Genomic DNA, 23,980 nt, shown 5'->3' with positions numbered 1-23,980 from the left:
GTTAACGGGATGGGCGGGGCCTCTCCTGAAGTCAGCTCGCCTCTACAAGCAAGTTGATCAGCTGCTGAAGCTCCAGAGAGCCGCGAGCTCGCCTGAGGCCGTCACTGTCTGCGCGCACAGGTGAGTCGGACTGCACGAGACACCACACGTCATCCACCCAGATCCAATCGGTCTGATTGATCCCAGGTAAAATCAGGTCACAGAGAGAGGGAAGTCTGAATGCGTCAATACATAATCGATACTGTGATCAGTGACCTGTGATCGATACTCGGTGAGGGAGCTGTAACAGCTGTGAGCTCTGACAGCGTCACCCTGACGGACGGAAACGAGTTTTAATCAATGAACCGCGGAGCTGCACGCGCAGTTACACACACGGCTGGTAACCCGCCGTCAGCGCCGGTGAGGCCAGTGTTTCCATTGACATCGTCCAGTGGGATTAAAGTTATTCACGGTGACGCTGTGCAGAGTGCTGTGCTGTAAAAGTCACAAGTCCTTCACCTGCACAAACTTTCCATCATAACAGTGTTAAATGTATTTATTGTGTTATTCATGAAGGAGCTGGGAGCAGACTGTCAGAACATTAGAAAACAATAGAAAACAAAGCTGCTTCATAGCTGCTCCGTGTTTAAGACCCTCACGATGTGATCGACCTGATAAACAGACGAGCTCATAAAAGAACGTCAGTCCTCTGCAGGATGTAGAGACTGAAGACCTGAACCACAACTGTCACTACGGTGTCATTGCAGTCGGTGACATCATGGCACAATGAAAATAACATTAAACGACAGGTGTGTGTGTGTGTGTGTGTGTGTGTGTGTGTGTGTGTGTGTGTGTGTGTGTGTGTGTGTGTGTGTGTGTGTGTGCAGGAGGAGGAAGGTTTTGGGAGGATGAGGCGGAGAGGGGATCAGAGAGAGGATGGCACAACACTAATCACCATGGAAACCAGCCCAGAGAGCAACTATGGCACCATGGTAACAGGATGTGGTCAATCCGATTATTAAGTGATGACGTGACGAATCCTACTTCCGGGTCTAAAGTAGTCTGCGTTTAATATGGCTTTTGTGTTGTTAACATGTTTAATGTTTTGTATTTTCTTCTATTTGGTCTCCAAAAGCTCCTAAAACAGTCAGTGATCACTGTTGACCTCCCTCGGCTTTTATTACCGCTAATCATTTATTTAAGCTCAGTTTTTAAAACCTTAGGATGTAACTACAGCCCAGCCCATGCAGCAGTATATGAATGACTAACCTCGTATTGTGGATGGATTATCTCAGTTGTTCTCCTGGCTGAAGTTTGGTCCTTTTACAGCATCCTGCCATGCGATTACATTTGTTCCTGACCACCGAGAACACTCACGTTAACTTTTATCGAGTGGAAAAAAAGTTAGCTTGTTTATATTATGCTAACATAACTGTGTCGCTAGCGGTCACGTAGCACATCATTATATACCAGCTAGCCCAACTTCAGTAACCCTACAAACGTCACTGCTGTTTAGTTTTCTGTCTTCATTTATGTTGGAAGTGATAACAGAGCTGTACGTTTGAATTTGTTTCCAAAACCCCGCAGTCAGGACATGCTATATTGTATTTAGATAGAAGCTAGCGAGCTAACTCCCTGCTAACTTCTAACTCCGTTAAATGTCATAAATTCCGTTTTCATGGATGCCTGGATGTTAAACTCAATTGTTACACCTGGTAGAGCAGAACGCTGATCATTTTATTAAAGATGAAAGACTTTAGACAGTTTTTCAACTCTCAGTAATGCCATAGTGATCGTTTGATATATGGACCTGCAGCGGAGTTTAGACCCAGACACGGCTAGTGACGTCAGACTTAACGATCGGATTACTCTCTGATTGGATTGAAAAGTAAAATCCCTGTAGCTAAAAGATGCAAGTTGAAGTTTCACCCAAACGTGCAGGAAGTTGTCTGATTTCACTGTCGACTCTCAGAGCTGATGGCGGTAAAATGCGATTGTCCTCTCGTATGGTCAGCCTGGCTGCAGCATCACTGGTTACACCAGCAGGAGGCGACACACTTCGTTAGGGTTGTACTGGTCTCTGGTTTGGGCTCGTATTCTTGTAAAACATGGAGGCCATCAACGATCATCCAGGATGGTCTCATCAGTTTATCACAAACCGTTAGCCACGCCTCACTCCTCACAGCTGGTTTCAAAACTTGCAGATGGCAACACTGAGCATGCTCAGTTCACCTAAATCAGTGACATTACAGTATCTATGGCCACCTTTTATACTGTCCAGGGCTCATGCTGGACTGTATTCACAGTTCTCACTGCAAAAAAGGTGTTTAAAGCACAAACTTCAATACAACTGGATGGTAACTTTAGACTCCGCCCCCTTGTGATAGCTACTGCACGCAGCTCTAAACTGTGCTGGGCCTCAAACTAACAGAAGCTCACAGTTAGTGTGAAGACGGTTCCGCATGTCTGAGTGAAAGCAGGTGAAACCCGGAAGCTTCACCACAGCTTCGCTCTCTCTGCTGCTTTTTAATTAAACTGGGCTGCGGCAGGAAACAGGAAGTGCATGATGAGGAGAGACTGAGCGGCTCCACTCGGTTCAGCACTGAGTGATCAAACGGTTGATGTTTGTTCCGCTCTTGCTCTTGTGTGTCTGTCGTCGTCCTCATTAGCGACAATGGGGACGTGAAACAGCAGGAAGAGTGGCCCAAAGTGTTTAGGAGCCAATAAAAAACACGAAGCTTCCCGCTTCTGGACCAGTAGCAGCCCAGAGCCACGCAAACACGCCAGCGTAGCCTTTGGGAAGTGGCTACAGGTTTCACGAACTTCTCGAGAATCCTCGGAGCTGTTCATAGAAAGAAATTAGCTCAGTGACCATGAAACGTTTACCTCCATATCTCATTGTTACACGTATCATTAAACAAGATGAATACCGCAGTTACATAGAAATCATAGACACACATTAGCCTCCCCGCTACGTTTGACAGCCATGTGCTGACAGCTGAGGTGTTTGTCTTCACATCTGGGCTGCTGCTGTGAGTGTCGAGCTGTGATCAGCATTTTTGTTTTGGCTCTTGGGACTTTATAATACAGCCCACGGCTAAGAGTGCTGCTATTTTAGGATTAAGTGGGTTTTCCAGGTGCGTTACCTGATATCATGATTGAATTAGCATTACTTGCTGGTGGGTACATTAGAATAAGGAGGTAATAGTTCATGATTTTACCAGGAGGAAGGAATAATTCTGTAATTAACTTTAAGTACTGAGTACTTTCTGGGTATTTTAGCAGAAAAGCAAACAAAATGTTGTCATCTTACATTGTAAATACACTGTACTTTCAGGGGTGTGGGCCATGTTATGTAGTATTTTATTACACATATAACATAAAAATATGTGAAAAGAGCTGTTGTCCTTTTCCTCGTGAGGAGATAAAACAAAGAGCAACAAACGCAGGATCATGTGATCTTTACAAACACTTCAACCAGAATTTTCAGAAGTACAGAAAACATCAATCAATATATGTATCAATATATGTATATATTCATGTATGTGCAAATCAACAGGCTATTAGCCATGGGTGTTTTTATTTTATACGAGATGAAGAACATTGATTCTGTCAGTTTTTTCTCCTTCATGATGATTCAGTTTTCTGTTGGTTTGAAAGTTCTGTTTTGGATTCATCAGGAAAAGATTTCAGTCCACGCTGCTGCTCGTGCCATCCATCATACATCCATCCTATATATCCATCCATCATCCATCCATCCATCCATCCATCCATCCATCCATCCTATATATCCATCCATCATCCATCCATCCATCATCCATCCATCCTATATATCCATCCATCCATCATCCATCCATCCATCATCCATCCATCCTATATATCCATCCATCATCCATCCATCCATCATCCATCCATCCTATATATCCATCCATCCATCCATCCATCCTATATATCCATCCATCCATCATCCATCCATCCATCATCCATCCATCCTATATATCCATCCATCCATCCATCATACATCCATCCTATATATCCATCCATCATCCATCCATCCATCCATCCATCCATCCATCCATCCATCATCCATCCATCCATCCATCCATCCATCATCCATCCATCCATCATCCATCCATCCATCCATCCATCCATCATCCATCCATCCTATATATCCATCCATCCATCCATCCATCCATCATCCATCCATCCATCATCCATCCATCCTATATATCCATCCATCCATCATCCATCCATCCATCATCCATCCATCCTATATATCCATCCATCATCCATCCATCCATCATCCATCCATCCTATATATCCATCCATCCATCCATCCATCCTATATATCCATCCATCCATCATCCATCCATCCATCATCCATCCATCCTATATATCCATCCATCCATCCATCATACATCCATCCTATATATCCATCCATCATCCATCCATCCATCATCCATCCATCCATCCATCATCCATCCATCCTATATATCCATCCATCCATCCATCCTATATATCCATCCATCCATCCATCCATCATCCATCCATCCTATATATCCATCCATCCATCCATCATCCATCCATCCATCCATCCATCCATCATACATCCATCCTATATATCCATCCATCCATCATACATCCATCCTATATATCCATCCATCCATCATCCATCCATCCTATATATCCATCCATCCATCCATCCATCCATCCTATATATCCATCCATCATCCATCCATCCATCCTATATATCCATCCATCCATCCATCCTATATATCCATCCATCCATCATCCATCCATCCTATATATCCATCCATCATCCATCCATCCTATATATCCATCCATCCATCCTATATATCCATCCATCATCCATCCATCCTATATATCCATCCATCCATCTATCCATCCATCCATCCATCCATCCTATATATCCATCCATCCATCCACCCATCCTATATATCCATCCATCCATCCATCCATCCATCCATCCATCCATCCATCCATCCATCCATCCTATATATCCATCCATCCATCCATCCATCCTATATATCCATCCATCCATCCATCCTATATATCCATCCATCCTATATATCCATCCATCCATCCATCCATCCATCCATCCATCCATCCATCCATCCATCCATCCTATATATCCATCCATCATACATCCATCCTATATATGCATCCATCCATCATCTATCCAATATATGCATCCATCCATCCATCCAATATATGCATCCATCCTATATATCCATCCATCCATCCTATATATGCATCCATCCATCCATCCATCCATCCATCCATCCATCCATCCATCCTATATATGCATCCATCCATCATCTATCCAATATATGCATCCATCCATCCATCCATCCTATATATCCATCCATCCATCCATCCATCCATCCATCCATCCATCCATCCATCCTATATATCCATCCACCCATCCATCCATCATCCATCCAATATATGCATCCATCCATCATCCATCCAATATATGCATCCATCCATCCATCCATCCATCCATCCATCCATCCATCCATCCTATATATCCATCCATCCATCCATCCATCATCCATCCTATATATCCATCCACCCATCCATCCATCATCCATCCTATATATATCCATCCATCCATCCTATATATCCATCCATCCATCCATCCTATATATCCATCCATCCATCCTATATATGCATCCATCCATCCATCCTATATATGCATCCATCCATCCATCCATCCATCCATCCATCCTATATATCCATCCATCCATCCATCCATCATCCATCCAATATATGCATCCATCCATCATCTATCCAATATATGCATCCATCCATCCATCCATCCATCCATCCATCCATCCATCCTATATATCCATCCACCCATCCATGCATCATCCATCCTATATATCCATCCACCCATCCATCCATCATCCATCCTATATATCCATCCATCCATCCTATATATCCATCCATCCATCCAATATATGCATCCATCCATCCATCCATCCATCCATCCATCCATCCATCCATCCATCCATCCATCCATCCATCCATCCATCCATCCATCCATCCATCAATCAATAACACATTAGCTGTGTTAGCCCTGCTGCTTGTGCCCTGCTCTTTATTTACTCTTGTGAGCAGGAGAGTGAGAACAGTCCTTATCACATTTTATTATTTAACTTGGACAGCAGAGCAGCCGTGGTGCATAATAAAAATGTAAAAAGGCTAGATTAAACCACTACAGTAGTAAATTAATTTAGAGTATAATTATTTTCTTGTATTTTCACCTCCTTATTCTGAGGTGTTTCTACTGGTACATGTTTGTAGGTAAATGCCATTTGATTTGATTTGACTGTAAAGCAGGTAAAACGTGATTCCAGTGGAATTCCACGTGTGGTCGTGGGCCGTCTGAGTGCTGTGGCATTTTTCCACAGTTATGCAAACAGTGGGTTTGTGGTGACAAGTTTACACACGTGAGTCGGCTAATGTAATGAGCACACAAGTAAACTCCGTATGAATAATTCATAAAGTCGGCACGTCGTCTCTGTCCCACAGAAATGAATGGATTGGATGCCTCATAGATAAAATGGTCTTTGATTGATTGGATTGTACAAACAGTGTATCCTCTCCTTCCTTGCCTGCAGAGACAAACATGGCAGAGCATTGTTCCAAAACAGCGTTCTCTCCTTCAGAACCCTTCTAAAGGTGCTTGTCTCCACTCCAGGGCCTGCCAGGCTCCATGAATAACTCTGATCATCAGCAGGATTCAGTCCTTTAAGCCTTCACTGGAAGTCTCACAGTTTCCTTAGAATTACAAACTCTTAGTTTCAGGAAGCTTTTTGAAAACAGACCCTGCTCTTTGATTGTTTTCCTCTAAATTCAGTCTGACAGGTTTTATTATTTCCCAGAATGCAGTTCAGCCTGAGGATGGGAATGTTTTCAGTGATGGATCGACTCGAGTCGGTGAGTAGAAAACAAAATCATACCGTTCCAAACGCAGCGTGTTTAGCAGACGAATTAAACCTGTGATCCTCTCGGACAGACTTTGTGCTGGTGTGGGAGGAGCCAAGGAGCATGCAGGAGGAGAGCATGGGTGTTAGCCCCGCCCACCGCCGGTGGAGGGAGGAGTTTCTGAAAAGACTGAGACACTCTGGACTTCTGCAGGAACAGGTAAGCTAAACAAACACAGGTGAGTCTGCAGGTAAGGCAAACATGGAGGAAGTGAAACTAAACTGTCACATGACCCACATGCCACCTTCACTTTGGATATCAGGAAATAAACAACAGACATTATATAGACAATAACAGACATAATTGTATCATTGGCTTACTGATGATGTGCTTCTATGTGTTTCTGTTTGATGGATGGAAGCTAACCAGCAGCTAAATGCACCTTTCAATCAATCAATCAATACTTTATTTATATTATAGCTCATTGAAAAGACCAGAGGTGCTCCAAAGTGTTTCTCAATAGTAAAATATGAAATCAAATTTATTACATATGGGTACAGATGCATAGAGTACAAATACATTTCCAGAAAATAAACAAAGCACTAATTAACCCGTGAGTACTAGTTATGATGTTGAAAGGAGGTGAAGGACGCTGAGCTCTTTTCTTCTTCTCTGCAGAAGGAGGTCCTCCAGACAAAGAAGAGGATCTGTTTTGTCCTCCTCAGCGCTCCGTGGAGCGTGCTCTGTTACTACGCTGAGGAGATCAGCCTCAGAGTCCCACTGCAGGTAAAGCCCACGTCCTCTGCCGCCGTCCTCACGCTCAGCAGCCATCTCACGGCATGTCCTCTGTCCTCCTGCAGGTGGTCACCGCCCCCATCGTTAACTGGTCCGAACAGATCCTGTCCAAGCTGTCTCTTCCCAACCTTATGTCCCAGGACGTCCCCAACCCCCCGCCCGACTACTACACCTGCCAGTTCAGGACCAACAAGCTGGAGAGGTACAAACACTCAGGACCTGAGTCCCGTGTCACCCTCATCCTCCTCCTTCACTCTCCCTGTTTCCTGCCTGCAGGTTTTTGGGCAGCGACAACAAAGACACGTTCTTCAAGACGACCCAGAGACACCAGGTGGTGAGTGAAGAAAACAAAACGGTCTCGAGGAACTCGTGGCCGTGCCGTGCACTTCACTGTGGTGCATGTAGAAATGAAAACTGAATGTTTATGGTGTATTTTAGGATAGTTTGACTATTTCAGAGGACAAATCCAGAACAGAGAAACAGACAAATAAATGTTAATATTTCAAAAAATCTTTAAACAAAAATACACAAACCAACATCTAAGAGTTTTTAACCCAAAGAACCTGAAAGTGTGAATTTAAGATTTCTTGTGCTGCTTCATTAATGACACAAAACCCGAGCAGACGGGAACTGTGTGTTTGGTCGTGTTGGGAAAGTTTCCAGTGCAGCTTCAACAAACTGAGCTGAGAGCGAGCTGCTCTGATTGGCTCAAAGGCAGAAATACCAGCGAAGCAGATCCAGGATGTATCGGTCAACAGACGGATGCTGGCAGCGGCAACGCCTCCTCCTCAAACAAACTCGACAAACACACACTCACAAATGTCCGTGTGTGTAGCACTTTATTTTATGAGTCTGTACTTCCTTAACAATCCACTGAAGTTTCCTGAAAACAACACAAACATGTTTCTGTGGTTCTGAGTGGAGATGGCTGTGGTGTTCTGCAGTGTCCTGGAGGCTCTGTTTCTATTAATGCTAAAAGTTTCACGGAAACAAAGTTTCAGCCCTAGACATGGTTATGCTAGCTTAGCTGAGTCCCTTGAAACCCTCGTGTCCCTCTAGCTGTACGAGATCTTAGCCAGGACTCCATACGGTTCGGTGAAGAACGGGGAGGTGGGCGTCGACCGTCTGCTGAACGAGCAGGTCTTCACCGCCGCCTACCCGCTGCACGAGGTGAGATGTGCACCACGAGCCTGGTCTGAAGCTGCTGTGATTCCCAGACTGAAGCCCAGGCTGATGTTTGATACCATGTTTGCAGGGAGATTATCAGCTGCCGACCCCCCCGGTCAGTCCCCAGAGTTTAAGCCTGAGGCAGATCCTGTATGCTTACTGGGCCCAGTGGTCCTGCTGGAGACGCTACCAACCTCTGGACCACATCAGGGAGTACTTTGGGGAGAAGATCGCACTTTATTTTGCCTGGTTAGGTAAATATGAGGAAAATACCTCCGATGTTATGCCGTTACTTGGTGACAAGCGTCTCACCGTGTCTGCATGCAGGCTTCTACACCGGCTGGCTGCTGCCGGCGTCTGTCGTCGGGACGGTGATCTTCCTGATCGGGTTTTGGCTCGTGGCCACCGACGTTCCAGCGTGAGTACAAACTCATCGTCAGCGTTCATTTTAAAGCAGTTTGTGAGGACATGCTCACTCGTCATGGTTGATGCACCTGTGGTGATCTGTGTTTGAATTTGTAGGAACGAGTTGTGTGGTAGCGGAAACAGCTTCATCATGTGTCCGCTCTGTAATATCTGCTCCTACTGGAACTACTCCAGCATCTGCGTCACCTACAAGGTACCTGCCACCACCACACCTCTCACATTTATTTAAATGTTTCCGTTCTCTGGGAAAACACAGGGCGAGGCAAAGCAGCCATGTTCCTTATTCCAGCATATATTCATGCATCACTCATCTCGCTGATCTCTGTGAGATGGATTGTGGACGTTTCTTCAGAGGTTTCTGTTTCCTGATACGTCGCCTGGCAGATTAATAGTTGGGCAGTTTAAAAGTGGACAGCAGTAGACAACTCTGTCCTCTGACCTCATCAGGTCCTCTGAGCTAAATGTTTGGAAACCAGCACAGGCTGATGTTACTGAGCCATCTGTGTATCCACCACTCTGAAAGGCTGCTTGTGTCTCTGCAGGCAGGTCTGCTGTTTGATAACGGAGGAACCGTTTTCCTCAGTGTCTTCATGTCTCTGTGGGCCATCACCTTCCTCGAGTACTGGAAGAGAACATGTTCATCTTTGTCTCACCGCTGGGACTGCTCCGAATTCCAGGACATCGAGGTGCGAAGCCGTTGCTAAGTTAACCAGGGGATTGTTTCGGGAGGTTTGTGAATTTGTGAATTTCACATCTTTGGCAGGAGCGACCTCGTCCAGAGTTCACCGCCATGGCACCGATGACCATGAGGAACCCGGTGACCGGAGCGGAGGAGCCGTATTTTCCTGAAAATAAGCGGTTCAACAGAACTCTGACTGGCTGCATGGTCATCATCATCATGGTGAGTCTCCTGAAGTCCTCGTTGCCAACACAGTCTAACACGCACGTCCACCCGATCTACGGTCACGGCTTCCACAGGTGTAAGATGATTATTGCGTGATGCCAGCAGAGGGTAGCGTCGTTTCCCACAGTGGCCCCTCCCCCATCCTGCTCTGGAGCTGGCATTCACTCCCGCCTCCAACATGTGAAGCAGTTCTTGTTTGGGGGTCAGCGCTGACATCACTGTGATGGAAAGGAGCTGCAGGTTGGAACCATCAGGGACTGTGGGTGATGCTAATTCAGATTCTGTCCAGCCTGTTATAATGTGGTCTCCATCTATGACCACGACTCCAAAGAAGTTGGGACACTGAGTCAAACACAAATAAAAATATCATGCAGTGATTCGCAAATCTCACAAAGTCTCGTTTTATTGCCAGTAGCACATGTAGTGCTTAAACTGAAACACATCCTGTTGGATGTGATGGAGAACAGAGCACCTTGAAGCCACATGTGACCAAGATGGACAAACGGCGCCGTCTCCTCTGGGCCAAAACAGATCTGAGGTCAGACACATTCAAACATGGACGCCGAAGCCTTGGGCTGAAGAGGAGAGCTAGCGTTCAGCTGGGGGGGGCGTCAGTGTCCATGGAACTGACAGCTGGCACATCTGGAAAGGCTCCATCAGTGCTGAAAGGTGTAAAGTGGTGTTAGAGCAACATCTGCTCCATGCAGATGTTTCTCAGGAAGGTCTTTGTGTTTGAGCCGGACGACGCTGAACAGCAGACTGCTTCTATAACAGCCTTACGGCTTCAAAAAATCACTTCCCGATGTTTTTATTCACATTTACAGCCTCAGTGGTGACAAAGATGTTAACACCCACCATCAGCTGTACGTTAGACGAGCAGCAGGTCTCCTACGAGCTTTCTGGCCTCACGTTTCTTCTGTTAGCACATTTATGTTTGGGTTTGCTGCAGAGGAGAAAATTAGCCAACCTGAAGCAGCTGCTGTTGCCTGTGTGCATGTTAGCAGGTTCATTAAGTTCATGATGTCATGCTTGACAGATCCATATCTGGCCAATGAGATTTCTCTCCCATATGCTAACCAGTCAGTGTGCATCTACATTTATGAATCTGTCTGTGTCTCTACCTTAAATGAAATCAGGTGTCAGTGGATAAAAGGTCTGAAATGACTTCTTCCGCGCAGGTCGCTGTGGTGTTGATTTTTCTCACGGCCATCATTTTGTATCGCACCATCCTCAGCATCATCATCTACAAGTCAGAGTACAGCTTCTTCAGCTTCTCTGTGAGTAAGAGGCAGCTCGCCTGCCTTCACCTGGGTCCACAAAGCTTAACCGAGGACTGCAATATCACTGACGCCATCACACCTGTCTGTGTGTGTGTGTGTGTGTGTGTGTGTGTGTGTGTGTGTGTGTGTGTGTGTGTGTGTGTGTGTGTGTGTGTGTGTAGGCTGGGAGAATAGCCAGTTTCTCAGGGTCAGTGTTGAATCTGCTAGTCATCCTTCTGCTGTCCAGGATTTACACCGCCCTGGCCCACATCCTCACCCGCTGGGGTGAGTCTCCCTCCACGTCTCAGCCTCGTTTAAAGAAACTTTACACATTTTCATAAACTGTAGAATTCTGTGAAGATGTCTGATTTTTCTGAGACCAGTTTATGAATATTTTAGGAAGTCTACTTTTAGTTGATAACAAATAACAGCTGCTAACGAGCTTTTACTAAGTAATCTTGGTTTTTCATTTTCACCACTGTTCAGGTAAAAATAGACAAATTTAATTTGGCGCCATGATCTTCATTTCATCTGAAGGTGTGTGTGTGTGTACTTGTTTAGACATCTTTGTGGGGACCAACAGTCACTTATGGGGTTTGAAGCATTTTTGACTCAAAATGTGGTTTTAGTGTCAGGGTCAGGTTATGGTTAGGATTAGGCATGGTTAGGGTAAGCAGCTGGGATAAGCATTATGTCAATGAGATGTCCTCACTAAGATATGAAAACGAGAATACGTGTGTGTCTGTGTGTTGCTGTCAGAGATGCATCGCACTCAGACGAAATACGAAGACATGTTCATCCTGAAAGTTTTCGTCTTCCAGTTTGTTAACTTCTACTCGTCTCCGGTCTACATCGCCTTCTTCAAAGGCAGGTGAGAGCCAGCGCAGAGCAGGCTGATCATTGAACTGATGGACTCGCCTTGGCTGGTTTGTAAAACCTGCTGATTGGTTGTTTGTTTCAGGTTCATTGGCTACCCTGGAAATTACAACACTTTGTTTGGAGTCCGCAACGAAGACGTGAGTTGATGATTGTGGTCATGTGATGATGATGTGACGATTACAGAGAAGTTGTCATGCGCCGCGACGCGCGTGCACAAAAGGGTCCAGACGCAGACTCAAGCACAAGCAGAAAATGACACTTTATTATAGCAACAAAAACCAGAACCAGAGGAGCAAAACGAGGAACTAAAAAACCCGGGGAAACAGTGACGCGAGGAACCGTGGGAGGCTGCAACAGAAAGGGGAGAAGATTACCAGGGAGCCGGGAAGCAGGGCAAACGCATCAAGACTGAGTTAGACTAGTTGGCTTACAATTAGAGCGGGACCGTGGGAGCTCGGGAGGGACGTCCGTGAGAAGGGAATCCGTGGAGGTAGTGGATGGGCCAGATGACGCACCAGGTGATCCAACTGGGCAGGAGGACGGGCAGGAGGACAGGCAGGTGGCAGACGTTGAACGCCGGATCGAAACCTAGACACAAGTAGGCAGATTTAACGCAGCTCCAACGAGATATTAATGCAACGCTTTCGCGGGAGTCTAGTTGCCACAGAGAGGTGATTAACGGGCTGGCGTGGAGCCTCCGTCAGTGCCGGGCTAAGTAGCTCTTCGGGTAATCACCCCGATGGAGAGCAGGTGTGCCGGTGATGGCCCAGCCCGGGGGTGTGGCTACCCGAGCATCACACATTCCACACGCAGGACCACGGACCATGACAGTAGCATCAGATCTCTGCATGGAGACCTTAGGTCAGACACAGTTTTTCAATGATGCTGTGAGTGCTCACAGACCATTTCAAACAACTGCTTTCCAAAGTGGGACATAAAGCACCCAGAGCAGCATGTGTGAAGTTATAGTAGGGTACCTGCTGATCCATCAGCTGAGCTGCTCGCAGCTGCATGAATAGATGAACCACTAAACTCCGCCTCTCTGGCTGTGTGTTACAGTGTGGAGCAGGTGGATGTCTCATTGATCTGGCTCAGGAGCTGCTGGTCATCATGGTGGGAAAACAGCTGATCAACAACATCCAGGAGTTCATTTCCCCGTAAACAGACACACACAGATACACAACAAAGTGCACGAGAACAGACTGCATCCTGGTGCCAGTGTCTCTCACAACAGTGATGCATAACGCACAGTTATGTGGATTTGTGTCACCGAGCGCAGTCTCGCTTTGCAATGATGTGGGCTCGTTACTTGCAGGAAGGTGAAGTCATGGTGGCAGAAGAGGAAGCTGAATCCTCAGCTGAAGGAGGCGGGACAGGAGGCCCAGAGGCAGGAGGAGGCTTCTCCCTGGGAGGCAGACTACCAGCTGCTGGTCTGTGAGGGACTCTTCAGCGAATACCTGGAGATGGGTGAGTCCCAGGTTTATCCTCACATCCTGGGAGACGTAGAGTTTCATACGAGTCTGGTCTTCACTGTAAATCCTCCTCATCCTTCACAGTGATTCAGTTTGGGTTCATCACCATCTTCGTGGCGGCGTGCCCCCTCGCTCCTCTCTTCGCCCTCATTAATAACTGGGTGGAGGTCCGTCTGGATGCTCAGAAGTTTGTGACTGAATACCGTCGCCCGGTGGTAGAGCGAGCTCAGGACATCGGCATCTGGTTTCCCATCCTGCAGTTCATCGCACACATGGCCGTCCTGAGCAACGTAAGACTGTTTTGGTGTTTTACGTATGGACGAACAGGTAACGCTTGTGGTGTCCTCGGATCAAAAATGGTCCCTAGGTGAATGGCAAACAAGCATATGCGAATTCCAACCCCGCCGATGTCACTCTCACCTGTTTGGCTGTAAAAGCCCAATTTGTATTTCCAAATTTAGCTCAAAACATACGTTTTGTTCGCACCACAACCATAAATCATGAGCCTATAAATGAGCCGCCAACGAATCTGGACTTGTATTTTCAGGCGTTCCTCATAGCGTTTACGTCATCCTTTGTGCCTCGACTGTACTACCGCTACACCAGAGACAGCACACTCAGTGGCTTCATCAACTTCACTCTGGCTACATCACCGCTCAGCTACCAGCAACAGCACAACACATCCTGCAGGTAAGCATCTGCACCACAACACCATCACCGAGAACCGCATGGGCCGGCTGAGCCCGGTCGGGCAGTTATGGACTTCATTTGAGCACCAAAACAGTCTCAGTCATATGATCATACAAGACCAGGCATCTCAGCAGCTTTGAGGTTGGGCTCAAAAGTGAAATGTCAAGTTTTCAAAGAAAGAACTTTGATTAGAAACTAAATCTAAAGCACGATAGCAAAGTGTCCCAACTGTTTTAACTCCACGTCAGTAGCCACATCTTTGTGTGCCTCACACTTGTGAGCTCATCACTGCCAGGTCAACACTTCATCTTAATACATCCTCTGTGGTCATTAGCCACGTTATAGACTCTTCATATGGCACATAATGGAACAGGAATATCATTTATATGTAGATGCACATCTCCCCTGATCAAGTAATGTTTGGGCTCAAACTGGGCTCTGTCTAACATTACGTTCAGCTAATGTGGGACTGGAAGTAGATTACATTAGACTTACTGGTCCCACATGATCACAACACAGTGGTTGTCATGATCAGAGTTCGTGGAGGTCACGATGGACCTGCCCAAGCTTAAAATGGGTGGACGCCTTTTTTCTAGATGTGTTTTCAATGAGATCCAAAGACAATTCAGTTTTATTTACACAGCGCCAAATCACAACAACAGTCGCCTCAAGGTGCTTTATACTGTAAGGCAGACCCTACAATGATACATACAGAGAAAAACTCCACAATATGACCCCCTATGAGCAGCACTTTGGCAACAGTGGGAAGGAAAAACTCCCTTTTAACAGGAAGAAACCTCCAGCAGAACCAGGCTCAGGGAGGGCGGTGAGATGAGGAAGACAGGACAAAGACATGCTGAGGAAGAGAGACGGCAGACAACTTTTTACGTTTTTATTTGACAACCTAATCTTGACGTCACCTTTCATTTAACATTTGGTCGGTAGGAACAAAATCCTGAGGACAAATTTACTGCTGCCGTTAATGTTTCGAGTGCTGTAGAGGAACCAGAGAGCGTCTGAATGTTTACTGCAGCTCATTTGAGTTATTCTGCAAATTTAAAATGCTGGTGGCGTCATAATATAGTGGTTTACAGCTCTGCGGTTAAGTCCCAGCAGGAGACACAGAGCCTTTGTGTCTGAAATGTATCGGGAGTGAAACTGTGCCACGTGAAATCGTCGAAGCTACCTGCTGTGAACGAGTAGCACAGTACCTACTGCAGGCGATCGACGCGTCGTTATCGTCCACAGGTATTGGGCTTTCAGGGATGAAAATGGTGAATACCTGCCAGAGTACTTCCACCTCCTCGCTATACGGCTCGGTTTCGTCATCATCTTTGAGGTCAGTGTCTCTCAGACTTCACTGAACCCCGAGCGGTCTGTGAACTGCTGATCGGCAGTCCGCACATTGAAGACTTGTCCCATTTTTCTTCCTCAGCATGTAGTCTTCTTCATCGGCCGCTTAATAGATTTGATGGTTCCTGATGTGTCTGAAGAGGTGGAGATGAAGATAAAGAGGGAGCACTACATGGCTAAAGAGGCTCTGGCTGAGAACCAGGTATCAAAGTTAACAGAGTGTCACATGACGGTTTGTCTCGCAGTTTGTTTACTATCGTGTTCTATGCCTGCAGTCTCTGGGGAAGACCATGATTCCTGGGAATGGGGAAGCCCCGCCCAGTGAACTGCGACAGCGTAGATCCAGAATCTCTCCACAGGAGAGCGACCCACCGTCACCGAACCTGGAGGAGATCGCAGAGGAGACTGAAGCAATATTCAGCTCCTAGGACGAAGCTCAGGTGGACTTGGGCTACAACACCCAACGCTCGTTTTTAACCACTGGCTGCTTATCACTGTGCCTGTCATCAAATAACTCTTTAACTGTAACTTACTATTTTCAAAACTTGCCATGTTTGTTGTAATTGAAGTTTCTGAGTTAAATGCTAAATGTTGCTCAGCAGCACCTGATGGGAGGCAGTTAGCGACAGCGCTGTAACATGAGCTGGGCTTTTTCATGTAATGAACATTTGGATATCTGTTACACATAAACTTATACATATCCAATAGGGGTGCAGCGATACTCGTATGGATATTGAACCGTTCGATACAGTGCTTTCGGTTCGGTACGCATATGTATCGAACAATACAACATTTTTAATTTATTTTATCAACTTTCCTTCTGACGATGCTGTCTGTGTTGAGCGCTCAGTGGATCTGCGCTCGACAGTGCAGCCTAGGCGGAGTAGTCGAACGCAGATTCACTGAGCGCAGGGCAAGCTAGCAAGACAGAAGTTAAGCTCTCCTTGCAACATGGCAAATTGAACCTCCCCCACCCTCATTCAGATCTGGCGTTTGGAACTATTTTGGTCTTCATGTGACGTATGACCCTGAAGGTAAGCGCGTCATGGACAAAAGTAAAACAGTATGTTGGATGTGCCACGTAATGCTCAATTACATAGTGGGAGCTAGTGTGTTAGCGCAGTTAGCTCGTTAACGTGTTGACACCATCCAGCCCCACGCACGGGGCGAACCGCGGTAGCTGGTTAACGGAGATTTGCCGTGTTGTGGCGTTAAGGTTATTTCAGATTAACGCTGACAGCACTAGTGGGAACACAACGAATATGACTGCACATTTACTCCGACAGCATCCTAGTGCAAAGACAAGTGGAAGCAGACAAAAACAACAAGCACGCATGCTACTAACTTTAGCCGAGTCATTTAGACAGCCGTTAGCACAGGATTCTCCTTATGGGGACCTGATATGTTTAATATGCTGCTGAGAATATAGCCCAGAAGAAGCGGATAGTATAGCTTTTATTTTGAAAGAGCCATTTCTCTGTAATAAACTCTCTTTTCCAAAGATGAGTGATTCCTCCATCAGATAGATTTATTTTTTTTATTACTTTGTTGTTTCAGCAACATTAAATTTAAAAACTGTACTTTTGAGTTAAAATATATATTTAAAATTTTAATAAATGACAAATTAAAAAGGCATGAACATTTTTTGTATCGAAAAAATATCGAACCGTGAATTTTGTGTATCGTTGCACCCCTACTATCCAAACACTTTACGGATGATTACAGAATCATCAATGCTGGCATGAATTTCACTGTGGATGAGGTAGCTTCTCTCACACTGTAGCTGAATGTGCTGTTTATGTGTATTTGAATGCTTAGTCAGATATCTTTTGTAGTTTAGCTTCTACTGATGAAAAGTTTTAGTTTATTTTCTAATAAAAATTCATGGCCAAGAAGATTTACATTATTTTTGGTATTTTCCATTTTTTTCACAGTTTGTTGTTTGTTGTTCTGTCTGTGTAAGCTCAGCATGAGGACCACTGATGAAAGTGGTGATTAGATGTTCAACCATATCCTCCTGCAGAAGAACAGGCCCAACAGCAGCTACCTCCATCAGCAGGACATCGCCCCACAAAAAATATTTGAGGAACATTTTTCAGATACTCGTGTGATCAAACCTTTTGCACGATTGGATCTGCTTCCAATATTCCAGATCTGACTGAGCACGAAGAGGCCCGAACGACCCATCATTTACGACGTGTTTCCCAGACATGGTTTAAGCCCGTTCCTAAAGTAACAGATAAGTTCAATCTCCACTGAAAACAATCTTAGTCTGAAAAAAGGCTCAACCGAAGCCCAGAGAACTGAGCCATAATTTTCAGCATTATACTGCAATAAACGTGTCACGGCTGGGGCAGCAGTCGCGTGGCGGAATGAGTGAGACCCAGGATGCAGCACTTACTGAGATGCAAGGGTGGTTTATTATACATCAAATTCAAATTCAAATTTTATTTGTCACGTACACAGTCATACACAGTACGATATGTAGTGAAATGCTTGGACAACTGCTCGTGACCTAAAGAAAACAAAAAAAGGAAACGGCTATGAATAAGATAGGAAATAAATATGAAAAATTAAAAAGGGTAAATTTAACTAGGAAGGAATAAAATATAAATTAAGGTTAAAAATGAAATAACTGTACAACACAAATTAGAATGAAGGGTAAATTTAACTGGGAAGAATAAGATAAAATATATAAATTAAAGTTGAAAATAAAATAACTGTACAACAAAATACACAATATAGAACTATATAAGAATGTATGAAGAAATATAAATAAATATATACACAATAACAGCAGCTGTACAAGTATTAACTGGAAATGAAGAATATAGTGACCAGTGTTGTGCAAAACCAAAGTCCAGAAAGTCCAGTGTGTGTGTAAGAACCATATGTGTGGGTCAGTACTGTGTGGTGGTGTGATTGAGAGACCGTATCGCCTGCGGGAAGAAGCTCCTCCTCAGTCTCTCTGTGTTGGTCTTCAGGGAGCGGAATCGCTTTCCTGACCTCAGCAGAGAGAACAGTCTGTTGTTGGGATGGCTGAGGTCCTTCACCATCTTCCTGGCCTTGGTCCAGCACCGCCTGCTGTAGATTGAGTGCAGGTCAGGGAGCTCGGAGCGGATGGTGCGCTCAGCTGACCGCACAACCCTCTGTAGAGCTCGTCTGTCCTGCATGGTGCTGTTCCCGAACCAGGTTAAGATGTTTCCCGCCAGGATGCTCTCTATGGTGCAGGAGTAAAAGTTCCTGAGCACCTTGGAGGGCAGTTGGAAGTCTCTCAAGCGTCTGAGGTGGTAGAGACGCTGTCGGGCCTTTTTCACCACGGTGTTGATGTGACAGGACCATGACAGGTCCTGCGTGATGTGAACTCCGAGGTATTTGAAGCTGTCCACTCTCTCCACTGGGCACTCGTTGATGACGGGGGTCTGGTAGTTCCTCTCCTGCTTAGTGCTGAAGTCCACTATCAGCTCCTTTGTCTTACTGACGTTTAGAAGGAGGTTGTTCCTCTGGCACCAGTTCTCCAGATTCCTAATCTCCTTCAGGTAGGCCGTCTCGTTGTTATCAGAGATCAGGCCCACCACGACGGTGTCGTCAGCAAACTTGATGATGGTGGTGGAGCTGGTAGTGGCCACGCAGTCATATGTGTACAAAGAGTACAGCAGGGGGCTCAGAACACACCCCTGGGGGGCTCCAGTGCTGAGAGTGGTGGAGGCTGAGACATGTCCGCCCATCCTTACTGCCTGTGGTCTGCCAGTTAGGAAGTTGGAGATCCACTGACACATAGATGAGCTGAGTCCCAGATGCTCCAGCTTGGTGGTGAGTGTGGAGGGAATTATGGTGTTAAATGCAGAGCTGTAGTCTATGAAGAGCATTTTAACATAATTCCCCCTTCTAGTGTCCAAGTGAGTGAGTGATGTGTGGAGGAGATGAGAGATGGCATCGTCTGTGGAACGATTTGGACGGTAAGCGAACTGTAGTGGGTCCAGTGTGTCTGGTAGTGAAGAAATGATGAAGTCTCTGACCAGGCGTTCAAAGCACTTCATCACTACTGAGGTGAGGGCTACAGGGCGATAGTCATTGAGAGAAGCAGGGTGGGGTTTCTTCGGGACAGGAACAATGATGGACTCTTTGAAGCATGTGGGGATCACCGACTGAGATAAAGAGATGTTGAATATCTCAGTGAACACAGGAGCTAGCTGGTATGCGCAGTCTCTGAGGATACGACCTGGGAGGCCGTCTGGTCCTGCTGCTTTCCTGGTGTTCACTCTCTTGAAGGCTCTCCTTACTTCATGCTCGGAGATGACGAGCACGTTTCCGGTGCTGGCAGTATCTTCCTGTCTGCAGCCGTTAGCGCCGCTAACACTAGCATTGTTGGAGTCCTTAGCTGCAGCCTCGAAGCGAGCATAGAAGGTGTTCAGCTCGTCTGCCAGAGTCACGGCCGCGTTCGTCATACCGGTTGTTGGTGCTTTATAGTCCGTTATTGTCCTTAGTCCCCGCCACAGGCTCCTAGAGTCCCTCTGTTGGAGTTGTGACTCTAGTTTCCTCCCGTAGCGCTGCTTCGCCTCTTTCACCGCCCTCCGCACGTTATATGACGCGGCTTTGTACGGGTCCATGTCCCCCGTCATGAGTCCCGTGTTGTAGGCAGCGGTGCGGGATCTCAGAGCGTCGCGGATGGTTTTATCCACCCACGGCTTCTGGTTGGGAAACGTTGTGATAGTCTTTGTCTCCACGGTATCATCCGCTAGTTTCCCGATGAATCCCACAACCGCTTCCGTAAACACGTTGACGTCATCGTCGGAGCTGTTTCTGAACATGCCCCAGTCTGCGTCATCGAGTGCGTCCTGTAACGCGGCCACCGATTGATCCGTCCAGCGCGCGACCTTCCTCTGAACCGGAACTTCCTGTTTCAGCCTTTGTTTGTATTTTGGCATGAGGAAGATGGCGGCGTGATCAGATTTGCCAAACGGGGGGCGGGATTGTGCCTTGTAGCCGTCCTTGACCGTAGTGTAGCAGTGGTCCAGTGTCCTTTCACCCCTGGTGGGGCAGGTGATGTGTTGATAAAAGTTCGGCGCTGCGCGTTTGAGGTTGGCGCTATTAAAGTCCCCCGTCACAATAAGCGCAGCGTCCCGGTGTTGTGTCTGGTGCTGTGTGAGTGCCTCATGCAGCTCGCATAAGGCGGTGACCGCGTCCGCTTGTGGTGGAATATAAACGGCACTTACAATGACCGATGTAAATTCCAGAGGTAGATAAAAAGGACGACACATGATGGACAGTAGTTCCAGATTTGGTGTGCAGGAGCGTGTGAGAGGAACAACGTTCGCACTGTTGCACCAGTTGTTGTTCACCATTAAACACACGCCGCCTCCCCTTGACTTCCCCGAGTCCCGTGTCCTGTCCATGCGGTGAACCGAGAAGAACTCGGCCGGCTGGATGGCGTGGTCCGGCACCGCTGGGTTCAGCCATGTCTCGGTGAAGCAGAGGAGATTGCAGTCCTGAATGTCTCTCTGGAACTTTATCCTGGCCCTGAGGTCGTCAAGCTTGTTCTCCAGTGACTGGACGTTGGCGAGCAGGATGCTAGGCAGAGGTGTGCGGTGTGCACGAGCTCTCAGCCTGTTCCTGACGCCGGCTCGCTTCCCTCTAGGCCGCCGCCGCTTCCCTTTGTTCTCCCTCGAGATCTCACTCGGCCAGCTCGGATCCGGAGTTAAAAACTTCGAATTGTGAGTACATTGTATACCAATAGAAACAAGAGTGTCACTGTCATACCTAATGTACCCAGTGGTGATGATTTTGCCGATTTAGAAACGCTGAAAACTAACTTAAAAAACAAAGACAAAGAAAAAGTGGTCGGAGCAGTCGTGACGGCAGCCGACCTCACCGGCGCCATCTATATAATTGTAGGCTGTGTATCCTTGAGGTGTTAATGGGGTTATTGAAAATGTGTATATGTGCGTATGTGTGTATATACGTATGTATGGATAGATAGAAACATATATGTGTATATATTTAAAAAAAAAAAAAAAAATTACACATAGCATATAATGTAATTGAGAGGAGGTATTTCTGTAGTCTATTGATACTAGATAGTGGAAAAGGGGTGGGATTAAATAAGCTTATGCTTCTTCCTGCTCCTTTTTGAACATGGACGTTATTTGGAGTTGTGGTTGCTCGTTTTCCTTTTGTTTGCTTTGTTCATTTGTCTCTTTTAATTCTATTTTTTTTATACTTTTTCAACATGTTCAAAATAAAGATTCAATCAATCAATCAATCAGACATTACAATGAGTGGAAAAAGACGTCTGACAACAACTGTAGATGCTTTATTCATATGTTTACTCCAAAAATACAGTATTGCTTATGAACAGAAAGACTTTTGAAAAAAGGTCTCAAAGACCTTGTGTGTTTTATCAGTTTCTGAGACAGAAAAGCATCTGGGCTAACATTTAACATGTGAGGGACAGACATATAGTGGAGCTCTGGTGAGGTGTGGCCACATGATTTAAACGGAGTCAGTGGTGTGATCTAGTGATGTGTCGGTTGTGAACGAAACAGCTCTTAGAGCCGACTCTTTGAAGTGAACAACGCGAGCTGAATCCTTATTGGGAACTGTGGGGTTTTTCCTTCTCTCGCCCTCTCTCGCCCTTTTTTCCGCTTCACTCCGCACGCGAGCCTTGTGCTTGCACTGAGCAGAGGGGGGAGGGGCGGTAGTTACACTGGCAGTAGCACAGGAACAGAGCGGGAGGGAGAGAGAGAAAAAGAGAGGCAGGGACAACAACATTACAAAGGTATAGTAATCATACACAACTATTTTCAGTTGCAGATGATAAAGGATTCAGAAAGTTTATTCATGCAGCTCCATATGACAGAGAATGTGCATCTTCTTTTTGTTTTCATATTTTCATTTATATTTAATTGTGTTGTGGTTTGCAGTGTTTTGTGTCGTTTCACTTTAAATTTGTTTAAAAGGAAAAGGCTGAAATATTAAATAGTTAAAAGTTGAAAAGTAAATAGTTGTTTTTTGTATTATATAATTAATTTATGGCACGGTGGTTAGCACTGTTGCCGCACAGCAAGAAGGTCCTGAGGTCAATTCCACCATCAGGCCGGGGTCTTTCTGTGTGGAGTTTGCATGTTCTCCCCCCGTGTTTGCGTGGGTTCCCTCCGGGTACTCCGGCTTCCTCCCACCGTCCAAAGACATGCAGCTTGTGGGGATAGGTTAATTGGATAATCCAAATTGCCACTAGGTGTGAATGTGAGTGTGAATGGTTGTCTGTCCCTGTGTGTTGGCCCTGCGACAGACTGGCGACCTGTCCAGGGTGGACCCTGCCTCTCGCCCTATAACAGCTGGGATAGGCTCCAGCGCCCCCGGCGACCCTGAAAAGGATAAGCGGAAGCGAATGGATAGATGGATAATTAATTTATTACATTTTATGTAGAGTGAATGAATAAAAGTATATTTACGGTGGCACCTAGAGACAAAGCACGTACAAACTCCAAAACATGTACAAGACACAACAGAAGTGCTTCAGGGTGCTTTTGTTACCTAGTGGCTACACAAGCCAGGAAGTACCAACGACTGGATTTGGTGTGTGGTAGTAACGGGTAAATTTAAGTGATCTAGGTAGCTCTGTTTTGGAAGTTCAGTTAACTCTAGAAATGTGTTTTGGACTTTGCTTGTGCTTTTATATTTATATATAAACATATATTAAAAAACATGTTTGTTTTTTTTCCATTAGTAATTCCTTTTGGGCATAATTTTATATTGTTGTTGATAATAAATTAATTAAAGCAACAAAACAACCTGAAGAGCCGGTTGGGAGCCGAAAGAGCCGGTTCCCTAAAAAAAGCCGGAATTCCCATCACTAGTGCGATCCAAAGGCAACAACGGGCCAAACATTTATTGGCTTCAGGATTATGACATTTTAACAACTGTTACTATTGTTTACTTTGTATTTATTTTAACAATTCCATATAGTTTCGTGTGTTTTTCACGTTCGTGCTGTGTTTTCATTGCTTATATTATAAATATTTCTTTTCAAACTGAATTAAAAAAAAAACATAATTAATAAAAAAGAAGTTAGTGTGTGATATTACCGGTCAGGCGCTCTG

At 45.7% G+C, this 23,980-nt stretch overlaps 1 protein-coding gene across 3 annotated transcripts; it reads left to right on the top strand.

Moving 5' to 3' along the window:
* On the top strand, nucleotides 1-16,655 carry ano7 (anoctamin 7). Of its 3 annotated transcripts, XM_026193496.1 has the most exons (24): nucleotides 1-120; nucleotides 867-971; nucleotides 6,891-6,945; nucleotides 7,025-7,152; nucleotides 7,612-7,719; nucleotides 7,794-7,930; nucleotides 8,005-8,062; nucleotides 8,788-8,898; nucleotides 8,984-9,149; nucleotides 9,223-9,313; nucleotides 9,418-9,514; nucleotides 9,864-10,007; nucleotides 10,085-10,222; nucleotides 11,404-11,502; nucleotides 11,667-11,769; nucleotides 12,244-12,355; nucleotides 12,446-12,500; nucleotides 13,423-13,520; nucleotides 13,679-13,830; nucleotides 13,920-14,125; nucleotides 14,383-14,525; nucleotides 15,774-15,864; nucleotides 15,961-16,080; nucleotides 16,154-16,655. In XM_026193496.1, the coding sequence occupies exons 2-24, from the start codon at nucleotides 888-890 to the stop codon at nucleotides 16,304-16,306; spliced, it is 2,649 nt and encodes an 882-aa protein (XP_026049281.1). In that variant the 5' UTR covers nucleotides 1-120; nucleotides 867-887; the 3' UTR covers nucleotides 16,307-16,655. The 3 variants fall into 3 exon arrangements, with proteins under 3 accessions (XP_026049281.1, XP_026049282.1, XP_026049283.1); XM_026193497.1 differs by lacking the exon at nucleotides 867-971; XM_026193498.1 differs by lacking the exons at nucleotides 11,404-11,502; nucleotides 11,667-11,769; nucleotides 12,244-12,355; nucleotides 12,446-12,500.
* Nucleotides 16,656-23,980: the final 7,325 nt, after the last annotated feature.

This window comes from Astatotilapia calliptera, chromosome 14, assembly GCF_900246225.1.
Source record: "Astatotilapia calliptera chromosome 14, fAstCal1.2, whole genome shotgun sequence".
NCBI classification, from domain to species: Eukaryota; Metazoa; Chordata; class Actinopteri; order Cichliformes; family Cichlidae; genus Astatotilapia; species Astatotilapia calliptera.
The sequence above is the reverse complement of the archived record's forward strand: the minus strand, read 5'-3'. Positions and strand labels throughout refer to the sequence as shown.

Excerpts from the sequence above, each read along its gene's own strand:
- ano7 (XM_026193496.1), top strand. The coding sequence starts at position 888 with ATGAGGCGGAGAGGGGATCAGAGAGAGGATGGCACAACACTAATCACC. Across the intron at positions 9,150-9,222 it reads ACTTTATTTTGCCTGGTTAG|GCTTCTACACCGGCTGGCTG; the intron begins GTAAATATGAGG and ends GTCTGCATGCAG. Across the intron at positions 9,314-9,417 it reads GTGGCCACCGACGTTCCAGC|GAACGAGTTGTGTGGTAGCG; the intron begins GTGAGTACAAAC and ends TTGAATTTGTAG.